Source organism: Chiloscyllium punctatum, chromosome 11, assembly GCF_047496795.1.
Source record: "Chiloscyllium punctatum isolate Juve2018m chromosome 11, sChiPun1.3, whole genome shotgun sequence".
Classification (NCBI taxonomy): Eukaryota; Metazoa; Chordata; class Chondrichthyes; order Orectolobiformes; family Hemiscylliidae; genus Chiloscyllium; species Chiloscyllium punctatum.
This window is the reverse complement of record NC_092749.1, coordinates 87,367,440-87,390,425: the sequence shown is the minus strand read 5'-3', so window position 1 is coordinate 87,390,425 and position 22,986 is coordinate 87,367,440. Positions and strand designations below refer to the sequence as shown.

Genomic DNA, 22,986 nt, shown 5'->3' with positions numbered 1-22,986 from the left:
GTTCTTCCCAAGTGCTACTACATACAACAGCAACCAAACGCACCACAAAGTTACAAACTTCAGCTATAACTTGACTCATAAGAGTCTGGAATGTAGCTGGGGCATTCTTTAATTGAGTTGGCATTACCTAACATTGGTATGCTTCATTTGGTGTAGCAAAGTCAATATTTCAATAGTCTTTACCAATAGCCTTTCAAGAGATCAATCGTAGAAAGGAATGAGGCACTGTCAACATTATCAATGCAGCCTTCTTAGCTTGGAATTGGGTATGATTCTGTTTTCATGGCCACATTTACATTTCTGTCGTCTTTGCAAAGTCTTGTTGATCCATCCAATTTAGGAACCAATGCTATTGAACTACAGCTGCTTGGACTATGTTCAATCAAATGGTTCGCCAGCATGTTTGAATCTTTGTTTCCAGCTGAGATTTTTGTGCTTGACACAATTGTTAAGGATATTGTTTAATTGGTCCTGACTTATTAAATCCACATCACATCTATCTAATGTAATACATCTAAGTATATCTCTACAGATTACTTCATACTTTCTCAGTAGTCTGACAAGATCATCTCATTGTCCTTTCTATAAATAAGAGACCAATTCCTAACTGTGCCAATACTCAACTGTCTACTTCTCTTTTCACTTCACTCTTGTTATCTCTGACATCCTTCACTAGTCTTGATACACTGTTTCTCCAAATGCTCTTCTCTATGATAATACATTTTCAGCATGTTTATATGATATATTCGATACTTCTTCCTATCATCAGCAGTATTTATTAAATAATTCAATAACTTTTCTAACTACTTTCTATGGACCACTGAAATTTACTTTCAAAGGTTCACCTTTGTAACGATAAACCAATACCAATATTTCATCTCCTGCTGGAAACTTTCTGATGCTGAATGCTTAGTTGACCATTCTATATTTTTGCCTGTGAATTTTTTTAATGTTCTTGTGAGTCCTTTTAAAAACGTAAACACATAATCCAACATTGAGGATTTATCTTTTTAATTCAAGAACTTCTCCCTAAACAGCTTTAATGAACCTCTGATCTCATGACCATAAACCAATTAAAATGAGCTCACTCCAGTAGATTTATTTGGGGAATCTCTAGTAACAAATAATAGAAAACTTAATCCTTTATCCCTATCCTGTGTATATTCATAACAGTATGCTTAATCATTTGAGAGTTTGATGTTACCTCTCCAAAGCTCTGTTTTTGCAGGCGATATGCAGCTAACATCAATTACTTTATGTTAAATGATTTCCTGGAAAGCTTTAGACCAAAAGTTAGAATCCAGATCAAACTATTTCTCATTTGGTAGTCAAAAACAAACTGGATTAAGTTTTTCAGTAGTCTCTCCCTATCTCTAAATTGTCTTAATAGAATAGCTTTTGCCAATGGGTATTCATACCTATAATTGTAGAGATGAATTGATGACCTGCTTTCAGTTTTAGTAATGGTCCTACACAATCTACTAACAGTAGAATAAATGATTCTTTAAAAACTGCTATGGATATTAAAGGTGCTGGTTTGATTACAAGCTGAGATTTTCCTACCCCTGACATTTAAGACAAGTTTTACAAAAATGCATTGTATCGTAATGAAGCCTCAGCCATGTAAAATATTTGTTTATTAATACCTGCATTTTTCATATTCCTATATGCCTTGCTATAGGAACTTCTTGTGCTACTCAAAATATCCCCCTATGATATCGGAGCCGTACCACTCAATCACTCGTTCTTTGTTTGCAGGGATGTATGAGGATGTCTCCACTGCCTAATGAGAACTCAGAATAATAACATTCTATAACTCCTTCAACCTCACTGTGAGGCATCTGTGCCAACTCACTTAACTCTGGATCTGCTTACTGATCCTCAATCAATGACATATGCCAAGTACCCCTTTTAAACTATCCATATTCTTAAATAGAGTTTCATCTACCCTAACATCTATATTTGATATTACTGAGGCCTCTGGTTATGGACTTTGTTCAGCCAATGCTCTGGCACTACACACAATGGAAAAATACTTTGAACCTTTTCCTGTAACTGTTCTGTTTCTTTAGCTTCATCTGAACTTTCCATGATTATAAGTCAAGCTATGACTTTCACTCCTGCTGAATAATTTTCTAATTACTCCAACTATTACTCCAGGCAAAATGTTATACTCCAATTGGACTTTGTACAATGGAACCAGGGTATAATCTCCACCTATCCCATTTACCAACACTTTGGCTTACTTTGAACTCTTTGGAGGGAAAACTAAATCCTTTTCCAGCAAGGGAGTTTAAGTAGCCTCCATATCCTTTAATATCATTATGGACTTAGATGCTTCCTTTGAAGAAAAAAGGGTTATCTTCCCTCTGAATAAAAACTCATGACATTAATCTACCTGTGTACTTTTCTGCACTGTCAGCAGTGTCTCTTTGATCTCTTAGCTGTGCTTAAAACTACAATCTGATCTGTGGTCTTTCCTATCAGTTTCGTTTTTTGCCATATTTCACATGATCCAAAAAAATCTCATGATTTCCCTCTCAATTTCCAACACACGGAATGAATGTGCTCCACCTTGTTACCATGGAAGGACCTTGTCTTCTGACATTTACCTCCACCCCTCTATCTTCCTTCTCAATTTGAGAAGGAAACCTTGGAGTACTCCCAGCTACCTATGGCTAACAAATCAAGTTGGTAATTTTCTAACCTTGTCACAAGCAATGGGTGGAAGAGTAAGGAAAGCCTTTCATGTTAGCCAGGTAAACCTATAGTTGTTGGAAAAGGTGCTGTTGGAACCTATAAGTCATCTGCAGTGCACCATATCATGTGAGGAGTATGAGTACTGGAACTGCCTTGGCAAGAGCAATATCATGTTACTGGGTGGAGCAAATCACAAACCTTAGCTAGTAATCCAGAGAACATGAATCCAAATCCCAATCTGGTAGTTTAAGGCTTGGTAATTTTTTTAACTTTAGAAATAGTAAATTAAAAAGTGACTGTGAAGCTGATGGATTGTTGTAAAACTTCAGGAAGCAAACCAGTTATGATTATCTGGTTGAATGAATATGTGACTCCAGGCCAACACCAATCTGTTAAATGTTTTGTGAAATGTTCTAATTAGCTGCTAAGTTTGGTGGACGGCAAGAAATTTTGGCTTTGTTTACTAAACTCATCCTTGGAGGATTTGTATTTATAATTCAAACACTCCAGGATGTGTGAATTCACTTACCATTGTTGGTTTAATTTACTCAGTCACAGCTTTGGCTGAAGCTGGATTAATATGAAATAGTGAAATGCTATAATTCATGCCTTTGGACATATATTGTTTGTCATTTGATTATTGAAGATGATCATTGTCCTCCTAAGATAATGTGGCATCAAGCTGACCAGGTTAGCAATAGAATCCTGGCAATGCTGGTGAAAGGGGATGTGAACAGAAAATGAATAATACAACTAAATTATCTTTTTGTGATGCTAGAACAACAGCATAATGAATGTGGAAGGCCTAGTGTTGAACCCAAGAGATGTTTTGGAAGTATTGTTGGTGGCTGTATATCCAAACCATATTCCTGGCCTTGGCAAGTTAGTCTTCGCATTAAGTAAGTGATTTGCCTCAGAAACATATGATAAGAATTTTTGTCTTCGATAAGTTACAAGTGAAGTCATGCTACTGACCACTGTTACACACTAAAATCTTTAACTTGACCAGCCACATAAATACTGTGGCTACAAGATACATGGAAACTAACGTTTTGAGTCCAGATAACTCACCATGGATGCTGCCTGACCCAGTGTTATCTCCAACGCTTTTTTGATTTCAGTTTAGATTCCAACATCTGCAGTAATTTGCCCTTAGACAGATGGGCACTTGCTAGAAACATCTTCTTGATCCTCAAAAATTTATTCACCATCTACAAAGCACAGTTCAGTAGTGTGATGGGATACTTTTCAGTTGCCTGGATGAATGCTGCTCCAAAAAAATTCTAGGCACCACCCAGGACAAACCAGCCTATATTCTGACCCTCTACTACCAGTGAATAGTGGTAACTGTGTGCATCATCTGCAAGATGCATTACACAATGTATCAGGGCTTCTTCAACAGCACTTCCTGGACCTCCACTGCCTAGAGGGTCAAGGAATATGAATTTGAATACTACTACAATGTGCAAATTCCCCATCAAGGAACACATCATCCTGACTTGGAACTATATCTTCTGTTGCTGAGTTAAAACCTGGAACTCTCTTCATGGTTTCACTTTGGGAGAGTGTTCACCATGTAAGCGAAAGTGGTTTCAGAAAGCTGCAGGTGACCACTTTTTTGAGGGCGTTTGAGAATGGATAGTGAATGCCGGGCTTGAAAGTGAGCCCCAAATTCCACGAACTTTTCCGAAAACACTGAAATGATAGAGATGAGTTGATACAAGAGGGAGGACTGGCTTTGAAGAGGGAACAGAGAAAATGTGCAAGGATGATTCCTGGGTTGTGGAACTTCAGGGTGGTGGAGAAACTATAGAAACTAAGATTTACTTCCCTCAGAGGAGAGGAGGTGCTTATAAACAGCTGAATATACAAATCATGAGCAGGAGTAGACCACTCATCCCCACAATTCACTAAGATTATGACTTATCTGACTGTAACCAAGAATCAGCATTCCTACCTATCCCTGAGAACCTGTCAACCCCATGTTTAGCAAGATCTATCTATATCTGCCCTAAAAATATTCAGGGACTCTGCTTCCAACATTTAGAAAGAGAGTTCAAGAACTCATGACTCTCTCTGAGAAAAATATTTCACCTAACCTATTTTAAATTGGTATGACACAGCAATAGTAAGCCACACCAAATCAGTTTCATTATCACTGGATTCACAACACGGGGAAATTAAAAGCATTCAATAACTGCCCAATTCTCCCTTGCCAGATTTTATAAATAACAGTCTTTGGTCACCAAGTTTATAACTTAGACAAAAATTAAAGAAATTATTATTAATAATGTAAATTTAGCAGAACACAGATAAACAACACAGTAATATAGTTAATATCTACAATCTAAAGCCCACTCTCCTTTGATCATAACCCCCACTCTCTCTCATACACACACACTGTTAAGGGATAATTTGACAAAGAAAATTAAAGAATTAAAATTTGACAATTCAATAAACAGTTTCCATCAATTGATAGTAGACCTTCATGAAATCCTTGGATAATGGGTTGTTCACAGGCAAGTAGAATTGTTTATCTTGCTAAAATTCTGAAGTCACTGTTAATGCAAACAGGCTCAGCAGACTTTTAGAAATATTTATTTTCTTATTACAGACTGGGATTCTCAGGATATTCAACAATTTGATAATTGGAAAGAAACTAGAGAGAGAGAGAGAGAAAGAGAGTACAACCAAACGATATTGTCTCTGGAAATCTCCAAAATTCATACTGCCTCCTGCCAAACAGTCAGAACTGGTTTTCTCTTGATTTTTTTCACTTTTCAATCAACATTGTCTGTGATTGGCTGGTTAACACCAGTTGCTCGTTGGAGGAACTCAACATCCAACAAATTTCCGACCCTAAGCATAGGAACATCTCAGTGCTAATTCGACTACAATGTTCATAGACGAGTAATTAAGTTGTGTTATTTTTCCAGGCAAATTCCCAACAGAAAGCATCTATCTTTGTTCGCTTCACTTTTAAAATGAGTTGCTGTTCCAAGTTCAAGGTCAATTCTAAACTTGTTCCAAGCCAGAAAATGAGAAAAATAAAATAAAAATTGTGATTGTCTCAACAAGTGATCCCTAGTTCTAAATTCTTCCACAAAGAGACAACATCTCTCCACATCCACACTATCAAGATCCACCAGGGTTTTGTATGTTTCAATCAAATCACTTTTTACTCTTTTAAACACAGGCATTACAAGTTGGTGAAAAGATCAGGGGAGATGAGAATTTTTACACATTGCATTATTTGCATGATTTGGAGAACACAGGGGGCTAACACCTTCAACATATTGTCTAGTTATCACCATTGTTAACAGCTAACCCGAGAATGCAACTTTAAAAAAAAGGGTTTTGTGATTTACATACGAAAGAAGTGAAATTATCACTGTATTCTAACAGATGAAAGGCTTAACAGACAATCAATTTTTCAATGTATAATTTCAGTTACATCACAACTGCAAATTTTTGCTATAAATTCTGTGTTACGATTGAGCCCTCCACTATCACCTGATGAAGGAGCGTCGCTCCGAAAGCTAGTGTGCTTCCAATTAAACCTGTTGGACTATAACCTGGTGTTGTGTGATTTTTAACATTATTTGCATGGTATTAGTGCAAACCGCTGAAGCTTACTTTGAAAGCCTTTAAATCAATTGATGTTAAATCATTAAAACTGCCTTGTATATTACAGTTTTGACACTCACTTCTGTGGAGGAAGTCTTATTGATACCAAGTGGGTGGTAACAGCCAAACACTGTTTAGAACGGTAAGCGATTGATGCTTTAGATCGTAATCCTAATGACCCCTGTTCCCAATGACCAACATTGAATTCTAGTGTGGCAACACTTTTATATCAATTTCTCAGTCATGCTTCTACATTCCTCCATGGCATCATCATTTCAACAGATACGTCACTTCACTCCTGGCAGTAACACCTCCCAGGTGCCATAAGTGTAAGCTCTTTACTGCCCAACCAATTTCTCGTCCTTCAAGATGTTCCTTAAGACCTACTAGTTTGACGACCTATTTGGGCATCTCTCCCAATATCTTCTTACATGACTCAGTGACACATTTTCTTGGGTATTGGTAATACTTCCATGGAGCATTTTGAGCAGCTAATAATGGTAAAGATACTATTTCAATGCAAGCTATTATTTTCGTTAAAAAGTACAAGTATCTAACTCCTCTATTGCATCCATCACAGTTCCTTGAACCCCTTGGCCTACAGAGTCTATCTTGGAATATACAGAGAAAGAGGAGCTGAACCATCGAGACAGATCATTTTGGTTGACAAAATCTTTCTCGAACCCAGTGGGAATGACATTGCTTTATTAAAGCTTAAAAGGTATTATTTTTATTTCTGTTTTACATTTGTCGTTTGTTTTAATGATTTATTTCCTTCTGTAATGAGGCTTAGCTACCTGATGAAGATGCAGCTCTCCGAAAGCTGGTACTTCCAAATAAAACCTGTTGGACTATATCCTGGTGTTGTGTGATTTTGAACTTTGTCCACTCCAGTCCAACACTGGCACCTCCTCTTCTGCAATGAGGCAGACTTCATTAGGGAGCTCAGGTTGAAGGAACCCCTAGGGGGCAGTGACCACATGATAGAATTGAGCTGGCCGTTTGAGAAGGAGAAGCTGGAATCAGATGTAGCAGTTCTACAATTGAGTAAAGGTAACCACAAAGACATGAGGTAGCAGCCAGCTAGAATTAATAGAAGGGGAACCTAACAAGGTAGACAGTGGAGTTGCAGTGGCAGGGGTTTTTAGGGGTAATTTGGGAGGAACAGCAGAACTTCATCCTAAGAAAGAAGAAACACACTAAGGGGAGAATGAGGCAACCATGGCTGACAAGGGAAATCAGGGACAGCATAAAAGCAAAAGAAAAAACATACAATGTGGTGAATATTAGTGGGCAGACAAGAATTGGAAAGTCTTAAAAACCCAACAGTGGATCACTAAAAACCAAGAGAGAAGATGAAATATTAGAGCAATCCATCTAGTGATACAAAAAATTGCAAGAGTTTTTTTGGATATAGGTAAAAGAGAGGCAAGATTTGACATTGAACCACTGGAAATGAGGCTGAAGAAGTAGTGACGAGGAACAAAGAAATGGTGAAAGAACTGAATAGGTACTTTACATCAGTTTTTACAGTAGAAGACATCGGTAACATATGAGAACAAAGAGAATTGGGGACAGAAGTGAGTGCAGTGGTCGTCATTAAGGAGAAGTTGGTGAGGAATCTAAAAGGTCTGGACTAGATGAGCTACACCCTAGAGTTCTGAAGGAGATAGCTGGGAAGATTATGAAGGCATTGGTAGTGATCTTTTAAGGTGGAAGACATGAGTAATATTCTAAAAATTCAAGAGAGTTGGGGGGCAGAGATAAGTATAGTAACTATTACTCAGGAGAAGGTGATAGAAAAACTGAAAGATCTAAAGTGGATAAATCACCTGGAGCAGATGGGCTACACCCTAGAGTGCTGAAGGAGATAGCCGAAGAGATGGTGGAAGCTTTAGTGACATCTTACAGGTGTCACTGGAGTCAGGTGGGGTCTCAGACGACTGGAAAATCACTAATGTAAACCCCCATTTAAGAAGGGAGTAAGGCAAAAGATGGTAAATTATTGGCTAATTAGCCTGAATTGAATCATTGGTAGGATTTTAGAGTCCATTGGGAAGGATGAGATTTCTGAATATTTGGAAGTGCAGGCTAAAATAGGGCAAAGTTAGCATGTTTCATCAAGGGGAGGTCATGCCTGATGAATCTGTTAGAGTTCTTTGAGGAGATAATAAGCAGGTTAGACTAAGGAGAGCCAATTGATCTTATCTATCTGGACTTCCAGAAGGCCTTTGATAAGATACCACACAAAAGGCTGCTGAGTAAGATAAGAAACAAAAAAAACTTTCGATGCTGGAATCCAAAGTAGACAGGCAAGAGACTGGAAGAACACAGCAAGCCAGGCAGCACCAGGAGGTGGAGAAGTCAACATTTCGGGTGTAACCCTTCTTGAGAACCCATGGTGTTAGAGATAAGGCACTAGCATGGATAGAAGATTGGCTGTCTGGCAGAAGGCAGAGAGTGGGGATAAAAGGCTCGTTCTCAGGACAGAAGCCAGTGACTCAGTGTTCCACAAAGTCGGTGTTGGAACCACAACTTTTCATTAATGATCTAGATGAAGGAACTGTGGGCATTCTGGCTAAGTTTGCAAATGATACAAAGATAGGTGGAGGGGCAGGTAGTATTGAGGAGGCGGGGATGCTGCAGAAAGATTTACACAGGTTAGGAGAATGGGAAAAGAAGTGATAGCTGAAATACAATGTGGGAATGTGTGAGGTCATGCACTTTGGTAGGAATGAGCTATTTTCTAAATGGGGAGAAAATTCAGAAGTCTGAAGTAGAAAGGGACTCTGGAGTCCAAGTCCAGGTTTCTCTTAAGGTAAACTTGCAGATTGAGATGTTAGTTAGGAAGGCAGATACAATGTTATCATTCATCCTGAGAGGACTAGAATATAAAAACAGGAACATATTTCTGGGGCTTTATAAAGCCCTAGTCAGACCACATTTCCAATATTGTGAGCAATTTTGGGCCTCATACCTCAGGAAGGATGGACTGGCACTGGAGCAGGCCCAGAGGAGATTCACAAGGATGATCCCAGAAATGAAATGCTTAAGATATGAGGAAAATTTGAGGACTCTGGGACTATACTTGATGAAGTTTATCGATTACATTACAGTGTGGAAACAGGCCCTTCGGCCCAACAAGTCCATACCGACCCGCCGAAGCGTAACCCACCCATACCCCTACATTTACCCCTTACCTAACACTACAGGCAATTTAGCATGGCCAATTCACCTGACTTGCACATCTTTGGACTGTGGGAGGAAACCGGAGCACCCAGAGGAAACCCACGCAGACACGGGGAGAACGTGCAAACTCCGCACAGTCAGTCGCCTGAGGCGGGACTTGAACCCAGGTCTCTGGCGCTGTGAGGCAGCAGTGCTAACCACTGTGCCACCGTGCCGCCCACAAAGAAGGATTGGGGGGGGGGGGATCTGATTGAAAGTTATAGAATACTGAATGGCCTGAACAGAGTGGATATTGGAAAGATGTTTCCATTGGCAGGAGAGACGAGGACCCGAGGACACGGCCTTAGAATAAAGGGAAGACCCTTTAGAATGGAGATAAGGAGAAGCTCTTTAGCCAGGGAGTGGTGAATCTGAGGCATTCATTGCCACAGAAGGCTATGAAGATCAGGTCATTCAATTTATTTAAAGCAGAGATAGATAAGTTCTTGATTGCCAAGGGGATCAAAGATTACAGGGAGCAAGTTGGAAAACCTAACAGCCATGATTGAATGGTGGAGCAGATTTGATGGGCTGAACGGCCTAATTTCTGCTCCAGTCTTATAGTCTTATTGTCTTATGGAATCACTGGAGTCAGGGAGGGTGCCAGTGAACTAGACATTAGGTTGTGTAAAACCCCTTTTTAAGAAGGAAGAGTGGCAAATGACAGGAAACTATAAGCTATTTAACCTGAGCTCAGCTGGTAAGATTTTAGAGTCCATTATTAAGGATGAAATTGCAGAGTACTTGGAAATGCATGGTAAAAGAAGGCTGAATCAGCGTGGCTTCATCAATGGCAGGTCATGCCTGGAAAATCTGTTAGAATTCTTTGAAGAGATAATGAGCAGGTTAAACAAAAGAAGCCAGTGGACTAAATCTATTTTGATTTCCAGAAGGCCTTTTGACAAGGTGCCACACAGGAATCTGCTAAATAAAGTAAGAGCCCACAGTATTAGGGGCAAGGTAGTCATGGATAGAGTTTGGATTAGTGGTGCTGGAAGAGCACAGCAGTTCAGGCAGCATCCGAGGAGCAGTAAAATTGACGTTTCGGGCAAAAGCCCTTCATCAGGAGGATTGGCTGATCAGCAGAAGGTAAACAGAAGGGATAAAAGGGTCTTTTTCAGGGTGGCAGCCAGTGACTAATAAAGTTCTGCAGGGATCTGTGTTGGGACCACAACTATTCACATTGTTCATTACCCATCTGGACAAAATGGACTGAGGTCATTGTTGCTAAGTTTGCAGGTGACACAAAGACAGCTGGATGGACAGGTAGTGTTGGGGAAGTGGGGTGGTTGCAGAGTATTTGAACAGGCTGGGAGGGTGGGCAAAAACTTGGCAGATGGAATATAATGTGGGAAAGTATGAGGTTATGTACTTTGATAGGAAGAATACAGGTGTAGACTATTTTCTAATTGGAGAAAAGCTTCAGAATACTGAAGCAGAAAGGGATTTGGGAATCCAAGATCAGTATTCTATTAAAGTTAACATGTAGGTTGAGTTGGCAGTTGGGAAGGCGAATGGAGTGTTAGCATTGATTTCAAGAGGAATAGAAAACAAGAGCAGAGTGTACTGCTGAGGCTGCATGAGGCTTTGGTTAGACCACATTGAAATATTGGGAGCAGTTTTAGGCCCTGTACCCAAGAGTCAGCATTGGAGGTGGTCAAGAGGAGGTATGCAAGAATAATCCCGGGGATGAAGTGATTGAGGACTCTGAGTTTGTACTTGATAGAGTTTAGAAGGACGAGGGGGTACTGACTGAAATTTACAGAATACTGAGAGGTGTGGATAGAGTGGACAGGGAGATGATGTTTCCACTGGTAGGAGAGATAGGACTGGAGGCCACAGCCTCAGAGTAAAGGGACAACTCTTTAAGACTGAGATGAGGAGAATTTCTTCAGCCAGAGGGCGCTGAATCTGTAGATCTCATCACCACAGGAGATTGCGAAGGCCAAGTTATTGAGTGCCTTTAAGATAGAGATAGGTTCTTGATTGGTAACAGGTTCAAGGGTTAGGGGGAGAAGGAGGAGAATGGGTTTGAAAAGCATAACAGCCATGATTGAATGGCAGGTTAGACTCAGTAGGCCAAATGGCCTTATCCAACTCCTATATCATTTGGGATTATATGGTCTTCTGTGTTCATGATGATGCAGTGCTTCTGAAAAGATCTACCTTCTGCACCATAAGAGCCTCTGCATACTGTAGGATTAATATATACGGATCTGAATTCAAGCAATCTTTATCTGCCCCTAGTTTGCCCTTTTAACCAGCAGTGTGAGATTGTGGAAGCTCCATCTCAAAGAGTGACCACCTGGAAGTACAACAATCCCCTAGGAAGTTGTTCAGTGAGGAACTCTGAACTAGGAGATGAGTCCAGGAAAGCAGGGACCAGCTGGCAGACCCTGCCAAGGGTGTGAACAGAAGGGGGCATTAATATCATTGGAGAGGCTTCTGATGGACATAGTGGACACAGAAAGAAGGCACACCCATAATGTCCAAACATGAATCCATCAGGTTCCACTTGTTGATGACTTCTCCTATGACAGGTAAAATCCCAGTGGTGGCAAGGGTGGTCTTTAAGTGGCTACTTAATGCCTCCACTCTTGTTGGTAAAATTGAAAGTCAGGCCACATTGATGGCAGGTGTAATGCTGGTGCTGATGTTTCATTTCCTGCCCTCCACCTATGCCATCCTGCCCTCAAAGTACATAAAATTCTAGTCAGCTATGAAGGCTATAGTTTCATATTAACATTTAACAGGTCATGCATTGCTGGAAAAATAGTGGGTGTTAATAACACGCAACATTGTTAGTGCACTGGTTGTCCAACTTGTTAAGGGATTAAGAGATTCAGCAGAAATTGCTTTGCATAAATGACATCTTGTCCTTAGCCTTCTAGTTACTGTATGTTTAAGAACTTGCTAGCTTAGCACATTAATTGCTCATTAACTTTATCACAGAAAATTAGCACTCTTAATTAAGAGTACAATTACTATTTCAACAATGTGATCAGTGTTAATACAATGCTAATCAACCTTTCTAACCCAGAAATGGGTCAATTTAAACTGTTCAATATCGTTTCAGTATGCAGCAGATTCTTGTAGATTCAGAACGTTTTATATTTTGGAAGTTTTAGTCCTTAATTTTCCTTGTTTTCTTCTTTTTAGAATCATAGAATCATAGAGTCATACAACACAGAAACAGATGCTTCGTTTTGACTCATCCACACCAACCAGACATCCCAATCTGACCTCGTCCCATTTCCAGCATTTGGCCCGTATCTCTCTAAACCCTCCCTATTCACATAACCATCCAGATACCTTTTAAATGTTGTAATTGTACCCATCTACTTCCTCTGGCATCACATTCCATACACATACCACACTCTGGGTGGAAAAATTACTCCTCAGGTCCTTTTTAAATCTTTCCACTCTCACCTTAAACCTATACCTTCTAGTTCTTGTTCAGAAATATGGAGCGTATTTGAAATCAACAAAGCTCCTCCATAGCGAATGATAGTTGGGGGCGAGTCAAACCGCACACCTCTTTGAAGCAGTTAATGTGCTGAGTTCTGAGATTTGAATGTCCACCAGTGTAGACAGGTAGCTGCTGGGAAAGCGTATGTATTTAAGTCAACTGTAGTGTTAGGGTGGCAGCTGGGGAAGGGGTTAGATCTCTAGATGTGCAGGGGACAAGGGTGCCAGGTAGGGTGCCAGGTGAGTATGTTACCAGGTGAGCATTGTGTCAGGTATACGATGGAGTACTCAGGAAAGTTGGTGGAGGGCTGGGGAAATGGATGTGTCAGGAGGAATGTTGGACCCTGAAGAAGCCGAGGAGGATATTAAGGCCAGCAGTGGCCAAGGGGAATGTCAGCGCTGGCAGGAGTAAGTGGGGATGAAGGGGCCAAGAGGAAAGGAGTGTGGGTTCCTCGGGTTCAGATCAATGGAGGAAGTTGGAGGGGTTGAGGGGTGTCAGGTTCTGGATTCCCTATCCAGTGGTTTTGAGGCAGTTCTGAAAAAGGGTGACTGGGACTCAAACATGAACTCTGCTTTCTCTCCACTGATGCTGCCAGACCTGCTGAGTTTCTCCAGCAATTTCTGTTTTTGTTTCTAATTTCCATCATTTTTTTAAAAAAGTATACAGACCTGATAGTTAAGAAGTAATGACCTGATGCAAATTAAATAAAAATAAAAATTAATTTAAATACTGCTTTTGGTTTCAGGCCAGCTGTCTTGACTGATAAAGTGGCATTAGTCTGTTTACCAACACAGGACTATATACTACCAAATGGAGCTGAATGCTATGTTTCAGGCTGGGGTGAAACTCAAGGTACACATTAACACAAATGTTGATCAAATAAAGTAATGTGTTCTTAATTGTTTGCTTTTATCTTTCCTCTTTTCTTCTCTAATTTGTGTCCTTGTTCACCCATCCTCTTCTAAGAACGTTGATTCCAAGTTTGCTCATTGTTCCTTGGATGCTGATATCATTGAGCCTTTGTGCCCAATCGGTTTGATGTGATCCATTTCTCTGCCAGTGTACAACCTCCCCATTGACGTACACCCCCAATACTACCTAAGTTGTACAATCTCTGTCATTGTAAAATGCTGATCTACCGTGGAGCTTAGATTCTCTGTTCAACAAATGAATGGAATCCAGTGCACCTGGCAAACAAACTGGAAGAGAGAAAATGCAAACTCTTTGATTTGCAAGTTGGAACATCAGGATCATGCGCAACCATTGAGAGAGATCCTCTAATCAACTTGTACTTGGATATGAAAGGATTAGAAGGATGTGGACCAGGTTCCAGGAAATGGGGTTAGCGTGGAAGGACATTTTGGTTGGTATGGACCAGTTTGAGGCGAAGAGTCTGTGTCCATGCTGATTCTATGACACTATGTTGTTATACACCTCTGGAATTGGTGGGACTTCAACCCAGGCCTCCTGGCTCAGAGGTAGTGACACTACCACAGAACCACAAGACTGGCTTGCAGTTAATTGATACATATTAGCTCTGATCATTGTGGAACTTGATAGGCTAAACAAATAGTCACTTTGTATTACAGGATAGAAAATTGTTGAAGATAGAGGGCACATGGTTGAAGTGTTCCATCTTGTAATAATTAAGACTGAGGCAACATTTCAAAGGTAACAGCAACTGCATGAGAAAATGGAGGCTCTTGGTTGAACTAAAATCATTACCCTTAAAGAAGTGACAAAAGAAATGCTGAAGAGCATTTATTCAAGCCAATGAGCAAACGAAACTAGTCTCAGGAGGCCTAATGGCCAAACATGAACAATGTGATTTAAGATCACATGAACATCCATCTAAGCAAGTTAAAGAAACATGCAAGGCTTTCAAAGACAAATATTGGGTGAAGCTTGGAGGAGCCCAGTTCAATTTCACTGGCACCAATTATCTTGTCACTGTTGCCAATGTTCCTATGTATTTTTAAATTGTTTTTTGTCGGTTATTGAGCATCACTTGTTAGGCCAGCATTTATGGCCCATTCTAATTGCTCTCAGGAAGGTATTGATGAACTGTCTTCCTAAAGTGTAGCAGTCATTGGGGTGTAGAGACACACAAGTATTGTTGGGGCTTCCTGTAATTTGGCCCAGTGACAGTGAAGAAACAGCAGTTTAGTTTCAAGTCAGGGTGGTGTGTGGTTTGGTGGGAAATTTTTAGGTGGTGGTGTTCCATTCATCTGCTCTTCTAGGTGGTCAAAATTGTGAGTTTATAAACTGCTGGGTTCTGGAGTGCACTTTGCAGATGATACATATGACATTGGTGGTGAAGGAAGGAAGGTAGTGGATGGGGTACCAATTACATGAGATGGTTTGTCCAGATGGTGTAAAGCTTCCTCAGTGTTGTGGAAGCTGCATTCATTCAAAAAAGTGGGAAATATTCCACTTCACTTCTGACCTGAGGACAGACGTTAAGGAGGCAAGAGATGAATTGCTCAACACAGAATTCCTAGCTTTTGCTTTTGCTTTTCCTAGATTTGCTTCTGCATCCACAGTGTTGTTTTGGATAATCCAGTTAGTTTCTGATCATGGTAACCCTCCAGGATGATCATAATTGGTCTTCCAGCATTTATAATTCTATTGAATATCAATGGGCAATAGTTAGATTCTCTCTTGTTGGGCATAGTCATTACCCTGGCACCTGGGTGACACAAATGCTACATGCCATTTATTTTGGTGCATGCTGTAGTGCCAAAAATGTCAACTGTTAACAAAAGTCAAATATAAACTCATGAGTTTTCTTTTCCAAAATTAAATGAACTAGTACTTTGTTCAATTTATATCCCACTTACCTATAACATTAGTCGTCTGAATCTAAAATATTAAAAATGCACAGATAAATATTTTAGACAGCTGGTACAAACTTACATCTCACATCTGTGGAACAGTTTATTGTAATGAATTTCTGCACAAATAGCCTGTCAATACTATAGGTCAGAATCTGCAGACTTCCTGTATTCAAATAGCGCTAAAGCTGGAAGGGCAGCTCGGCTCAGAATCACATATTTGGGGTGATTGGATATAGTGGCCTCTCAATGAAGGAGGAGCAAGGAATGAGCAGAATATCTCAAACTATTAACACTGCATTTTCTTGCATTTGTAAATCTGAGTGTTTTCATGAGAGGGGAAATAAGAACAGACCTTATGAAACAGAAATCCAATTTTTATAATTCGACGCTGATAGCTGTGCCTACAGTTGTCTAGATTTTAAGCTTGAGAAATTGATACACCACAATTTTTCTCTCTTCCTTCAGCCTAATTCATTAACCAAGCTTGGCTACCTATTCTAATGATGCTTTCGTGTCCAGTTTTGTTTTATAATGTTCCCATGAAGCATTTTGAAATGTTTTACATTAAAGGTGTTGTATGAATACAAATAGCTGTTGATTTCTGGAATTCTTTTTCATTTGTCCCATTTGGTTTTAGGAACTGGACGTGATGGGGTTTTAAAAGAAGCCGCTTCTTCAGTGATAGAAAATAACATTTGCAATCAGCCTGAACATTTGGATGGAAGTGTGAAAAACAGCGAACTGTGTGCAGGAAATATTGGACATAGTGTTGGCAACTGTCAGGTATGTGATTATTCAGCTGGATGAAAAGAATTGAATGGTTTAAAGTTAAAAAATGGGAAGATCAGTCATCATCATTTCTGCCACCTCCAAACAGACCCCACCACCAGGGATATATTTCCCTCCCCTCCCCTATCAGCGTTCCAAAAAGACCACTCCCTCCGTGACTCCCTCGTCAGGTCCACACCCCACACCAACCCAACCTCCACTCCCGACACCTTCCCCTGCAACCGCAAGAAATGCAAAACTTGCGCCCACACCTCCCCCCTTACTTCCCTCCAAGGCCTCAAGGGATCCTTCCATATCTGCCACAAATTCACCTGCACCTCCACACACATCATTTACTGCATCTGCTGCACCCAATGTGGCCTCCTCTATATTGGGGAGACAGGCCGCCTACTTGCGGAATGTCTCAGAGAACACCTTTGGGACACCCGGACCAACTAACCCAACCACCTCGTGGCTCAACACTTCAGCTCCGCCTCCCACTCCACCAAGGACATGCAGATCCTTGGACTCCTCCATCGCTAGACCATAGCAACACGACGGCTGGAGGAAGAGCGCCTCATCTTCCGCCTAGGAACCCTCCAACCACAAGGGATGAACTCAGATTTCTCCAGTTTCCTCATTTTCCCTCCCCCCACCTTGTCTCAGTCCCAACCCTCAAACTCAGCATCACCTTCCTAACCTGCAATCTTCTTCCTGACGTCTCCCCCCCCCCCCCCACCTCACTCCGGCCTATCACCCTCACTTAACCTCCTTCCACCTATCCCATTTCCAACGCCCCTCCCCCAAGTCCCTCCTCCCTACCTTTTATCTTAGCCTGCTGGACACACTTTCCTCATTCCTGAAGAAGGGCTAATGCCCGAAACGTCGTTTTTCCTGCTCCTTGGATGCTGCCTGACCTGCTGCGCTTTTCCAGCAACACATTTTCAGCTCAGTAGGACTTGAACCTGAGCCTTCTCTACCAGGGGTACAGACATTACCATTATTTCACAATAAGGTCAATTCTGGACATTTTGGCATTACTTTCTGTTTGCAAATGGCTGCTTAATTTTTCTCGCTGGTTTTTCACCTACTCTTCCTAAGCAATCTGTTCAGAGATGTTATTACACACCTCCGAAGCAGATGGGACTTGAACCCGGGCTTCCCAGACCAGCGGTAGAGACAGTACGACAATGCCACAACCATCCCCATAATGTCTAATTGCAAAAGGTGAAGAAGTTTCATATACTCGCAGTTTCAGTTATTGAACCTTTAAAGAGTTTGGGTGATTGGCATTATGGTTGCTCTGTAGTAACAAGGAGATGTTTTTAACATTGTGGAACATTATCAATTAATTACTGTTTTTTAAATTTTCACTTAACACATTTTAACAGATGGGCAGCACGGTGGCACAGTGGTTAGCACTGCTGCCTCACAGCGTCAGAAGCCCGGGTTCAATTCCCGCCTCAGGCAACTGTCTGTGTGGAGTTTGCACATTCTCCCAGTGTCTGCGTGACTTTCCTCTGGGTGCTCCAATTTCTTCCCACAGTCCAAAAATGTGAAGGTTAGGTGAATTGGCCATGCTAAATTGCCTGTAGTGTTAGGTGAAGGGGTAAATGTAGGGGAATGGGTCTGGGTGGGTCGCTCTTCGGAGGATCGGTGTGGACTTGTTGGGCCAAAGGGCCTGTTTCCACACTGTAAGTAATTTAATCTAATCTTACTGCCTTACTGTTACCTTATGCAGTTCACTGCTGGGTAATTGGATCATAGTCTGACATGCTGGGGGGGTGGGGGGGTCAAGTTTGCATAAGACACCATGGGGCTGGGTGGCATACCCATGCACTCTCCATGGCAATGTCTCTGCCAATTAAATTTCACTTGCTAAACAATCAACACTTTCCTCATGCATTATTAATATTTGATTTCCCCTTGACTTTATTTACTTGGGAATTGTCAAAATGAGTACAAGGTGAAATACCTTGACATAAGGACTACCATTTGAACTTAATGTTGGTGGCATGTTCATGAACTGAACCATCCCACATCCTTAACTGGCCCTGGTGTAAACCAAAAACCCTGGGAATGGTACTGGGAGTATTCGAATTGTAACTCACCTGTTACGTTAACTTGGTGAAATTCCAGGTCTACACTGTGACAATTTTAAAAAAAATTCTAAGTTGAAAGATGTCAAGTAGTTACAAAAGCCCAAACACTTCACTAATAGTTTTTAGGGAAGGAAATCTGTTGGTCTTATCACGTCTGACCTATATATGACTCCAGATCACCAACAAGTTTGTCTATTAACTAAAGTAGATTATTAAGCCACTGTGTTGTATCAAATTAACAGTGGTTCAATGTGAATGTCCTTCTCAGAGCAACCAAGACAAGTAATAAAATCTCAAATCCTGAAAGAAACTAAAAGAAACTCGGTATTGCTGAAGAAAGACACATTTGTCAAGGTATTTCACCTTGTAGTCATTTTGACAATTCTCAAGTATATAAAGTCAAGGGGAAATCAAATATTAATAATGTTGTGGTTCTGTTCACCGAGCTGGGAATTTGTGTTGCAGACATTTCGTCCCCTGTCTAGGTGACATCCTCAGTGCTTGGGAGCCTCGTGTGAAGCGCTTCCGTGATCTTTCCTCTGGCATTTATAGTGGTTTGTCTCTGCCGCTTCCGGTTGTCAGTTCCAGCTGTCCGCTGCAGTGGTCAGTATATTGGGTCCAAGTCGATGTACTTATTGACTGAATCTGTGGATGAGTGCTATGCTTCTAGGAATTCCCTGGCTGTTCTGTGTTTGGCTTGTCCTATAATAGTAGTGTTGTCCCAGTCAAACTCATGTTGCTTGTCATCTGCGTGTGTGGCTACTAAGGATAGCTGGTCATGTTGTTTCGTGGCTAGTTGGTGTTCATGGATGCGGATCGTTAGCTGTCTTCCTGTTTGTCCTATGTAGTGTTTTGTGCAGTCCTTGCATGGGATTTTGTACACTACATTGGTTTTGCTCATGCTGGGTATTGGGTCCTTCATTCTGGTGAGTTGTTGTCTGAGAGTGGCTGTTGGTTTGTGTGCTGTTATGAGTCCTAATGGTCGCAGTAGTCTGGCTGTCAGTTCAGAAATGCTCTTGATGTATGGTAGTGTGGCTAGTCCTTTGGGTTGCGGCGTGTTCTCATTCCATTGTCTTTCACTTTGACATCTGTTGATGAAATTGCGCGGGTATCCGTTTTTGGCGAATACATTGTAGAGGTGTTTTTCTTCCTCCTTTTGCAGTTCTGGTGTGCTGCAGTGTGTTGTGGCCCTTTTGAATAGTGTCTTGATGCAACTTCTTTTGTGTGTGTTGGGGTGGTTGCTTTCGTAGTTTAGGACTTGGTCTGTGTGTGTGGCTTTCCTGTATACCTTTGTGGTGAATTCTCCATTCGGTGTTCTCTGTACCATTACATCTAGGAATGGGAGTTGGTTGTCCTTTTCTTCCTCTCTAGTGAATCGGATTCCTGTGAGTGTGGCGTTGATGATCTGGTGTGTGTTCTCTATTTCTGTGTTTTTAATTATTACAAAGGTGTCATCCACGTATCTGACCCAGAGTTTGGGTTGAATTTGCAGTAAGGCTGTTTGTTCTAATCTTTGCATTACTGCTTCGGCTATGAATCCAGAGATGGGTGAGCCCATGGGTGTGCCGTTGATTTGTTCATATATTTGGTTGTTGAATGCGAAGTGTGTTGTGAGGCACAGGTCCAGTAGTTTGAGTATGCCGTCTTTGTTGATAGGTTCAATGTCCTGTTGTCTGTTTTGTATGTCCAGCAGGTTGGCTATTGTTTCTCTGGCTTGGGTTTTGTCGATAGAGGTGAACAGTGCCGTTACATCGAATGAGACCATGGTTTCTTCCTTGTCTATGTGTATATTCCTGACGATGTCCAAGAATTCCTGTGTTGATTTTATAGATTGTCTGGATCCACTGATCAGGTGTTTCAGTTTCTGCTGTAGTTCTTTAGCCAGTGTGTGTGGTGGTGTCCCTGGTAGTGATACTATGGGTCTGAGTGGGATGTCTGGTTTGTGCACTTTAGGTAGTCCATAGAATCTGGGGGTGTTGTTGCTTTCAGGTTTCATTCTCTGTAGGTCAAACCTGGTTATCTGTCCGTTTTTTTGTAGGTTCCTCAGTGTGTTGTTTATCCTATTGGTGAGCTCTGGGGTGGGGTCAAACTCCCTCTTTTGGTAGGTGTTGGTATCTGCAAGTAGTTGTTGTGCTTTTTGCATGTACTCTGCTTTGTCCAGGATGACCGTCATTCTGCCTTTGTCTGCTGTTAGTATGATTATGTTCTTATAATTTCTTAGTGATTTTAGTGCTTCCGTCTCCTTGGTTTGTCTTTTCCTTGTTATCAGGGGTACGATACTTTGTCTCACTGTTTGTTGTGTCTCTTCTGTCAGTTCATTGTTCCTGAGTGTGCATTCTAGTGCTGCTAGGAAGTCTGCTGTCTTGGTGTCCCTGTGGTTCTAGTTGAGTCCCTTGGCCAGTATTGTTCTTTCCGTGTCTGTGAGCTGTCTGTGGGAGAGGTTTCTAACCTAGTTTTATGTTGTGGTGTCCTCTCTGTTGTGTGTTAGTTTGGCCATTTTTTCTTTTAGTGCCTTTTTTTGCGGTGTGTGGTTCTGTTCTGTCCTATGGTGACGGCCTGTTCTATGGTCCGGGTCCATTCCTGATTGGTGGTTTCTGAAATTAACGATTTTTCGCGCGCAATTTCTTGTCTGTATTTGTGAAGTCTGTTGTGAGCGTCTGTAATCATTACCTGGATCATCCTGAATCCAGCTAATGATCCGCATCCATGAATACCAACTAGCCACGAAACGACACGACCAGCTATCCTTAGTAACCACACACGCAGATGACAAGCAACATGAATTCGACTGAGACAACACTACTATTATAGGACAAGCCAAACAGAGAACAGCCAGGGAATTCCTAGAGGCATGGCACTCATCCACAGATTCTGGATTAGTGGTGCAGGAAGAGCACAGCAGTTCAGGCAGCATCCACAGATTCAGTCAATAAGCACATCAACCTGGACCCAATATACCGACCACTGCAGCGGACAGCTGGAACTGACAACCGGAAGCAGCAGATTCAAACCACTATAAATGCCGGAGGAAAGATCACAGAAGCGCTTCACAGGAGGCTCCCAAGCACTGAGGATGTCACCTAGACAGGGGACGAAATGTCTGCAACACAAATTCCCAGCTCGGCGAACAGAACCACAACAACGAGCACCCGAGCTACAAATCTTCTCACAAACTTTAAATATGAATAATGCATGAGGAAAGTGTTGATTGTTTAGCAAGTGAAATTTAATTGGCAGAGACATTGCCATGGCGAATGCATCAGTTTATGATTATTGATAGTTATCTGCCAGGCTTTGTTTAATTTCAAAACAGGCAGATTGATTCGGACTGCGAAATGACCCAATGAATGGCAGTCATCTGATTATGCTGAGTTGAAATGGTGGCAGTATGTGAATATTTTATTGCTCTCTGTCAAGAACAGTGGCCTGTGTTTTAATAAATGCGTCTTCCTGTGCACACAAGAGTGCCAAAACATGAGCCTTATTGATAATCCTAACTGGGTTTTGGCATTATTTGTTTTTCAGAATTGCTTAAGTTCTATATTACTAAATGACTTATTTGTAATTAAAATTAGTACTTGGCTTTTCACTTAAGTTTTTATTTAATTCCAAAACAAGTGATCTGAAAGTTACAGTACTCAAAAACCTGTCAACCATTCCTCTGATACGAGTGCTACTTAATGGGTTTGAAGCAAGTTGGTTTCATTATTATCGGTTGATTCCTTGACGATGGTCTTTTATTTTAGGGTGACACCGGAGGCCCTTTGGTATGTCCAAACTCCAGAAACCAATATATTCTCCAAGGAGTAATGTCTCGGGGTTGTGCAGGTCGAACGAAGCCAGGAGTTTACGTCCGTGTTTCATTTTTTATTGACTGGATCAAAATCACCATAAGGCAGGGTTAACAAAGGAATAACTCAGTACAAGAATCAAATGTTTCCTTGTCATTCAGAATGTAAAATTCCAAATGTGAATTATTAAATTCTTTCACAGTTACAGATGTGGCTTTGATTTAATTTGGAGAACTTTGAAACTGTCACTGACACCACATTATGGCTGGTCACTGTTTGAGGGGCAGGATACCTTATCTTATTTTACCAGTGGTGCAAGAGATGCACAAAGGTTCACAGATCCACCTACTCAAATGAGATGAGATTTCAAAGGCAGCTGAATTGTAGTGTGAACTGTGAGTATGAAGCTGCCTGGATTGTCAAGAAGTAATACTGCCAAGTTTCGAGACCCTGCATTGCTGCTT

At 41.1% G+C, this 22,986-nt stretch overlaps 1 protein-coding gene across 1 annotated transcript in view; it reads left to right on the top strand.

Annotated features, from left to right (window-relative positions):
* The window catches only part of LOC140483167 (plasminogen-like), a 109,601-nt gene extending 86,872 nt beyond the window's left edge, over positions 1 to 22,729 (top strand). Inside the window, exons 12-17 of the mRNA XM_072581194.1 lie at positions 3,479 to 3,599; positions 6,395 to 6,469; positions 6,908 to 7,048; positions 13,770 to 13,876; positions 16,499 to 16,644; positions 22,478 to 22,729. Coding sequence (XP_072437295.1) covers positions 3,479 to 3,599; positions 6,395 to 6,469; positions 6,908 to 7,048; positions 13,770 to 13,876; positions 16,499 to 16,644; positions 22,478 to 22,636 — 749 coding nt within the window. The 3' untranslated portion in view covers positions 22,637 to 22,729. The remainder of the gene's footprint in view (positions 1 to 3,478; positions 3,600 to 6,394; positions 6,470 to 6,907; positions 7,049 to 13,769; positions 13,877 to 16,498; positions 16,645 to 22,477) is intronic.
* The last annotated feature ends 257 nt before the right edge of the window (positions 22,730 to 22,986 follow it).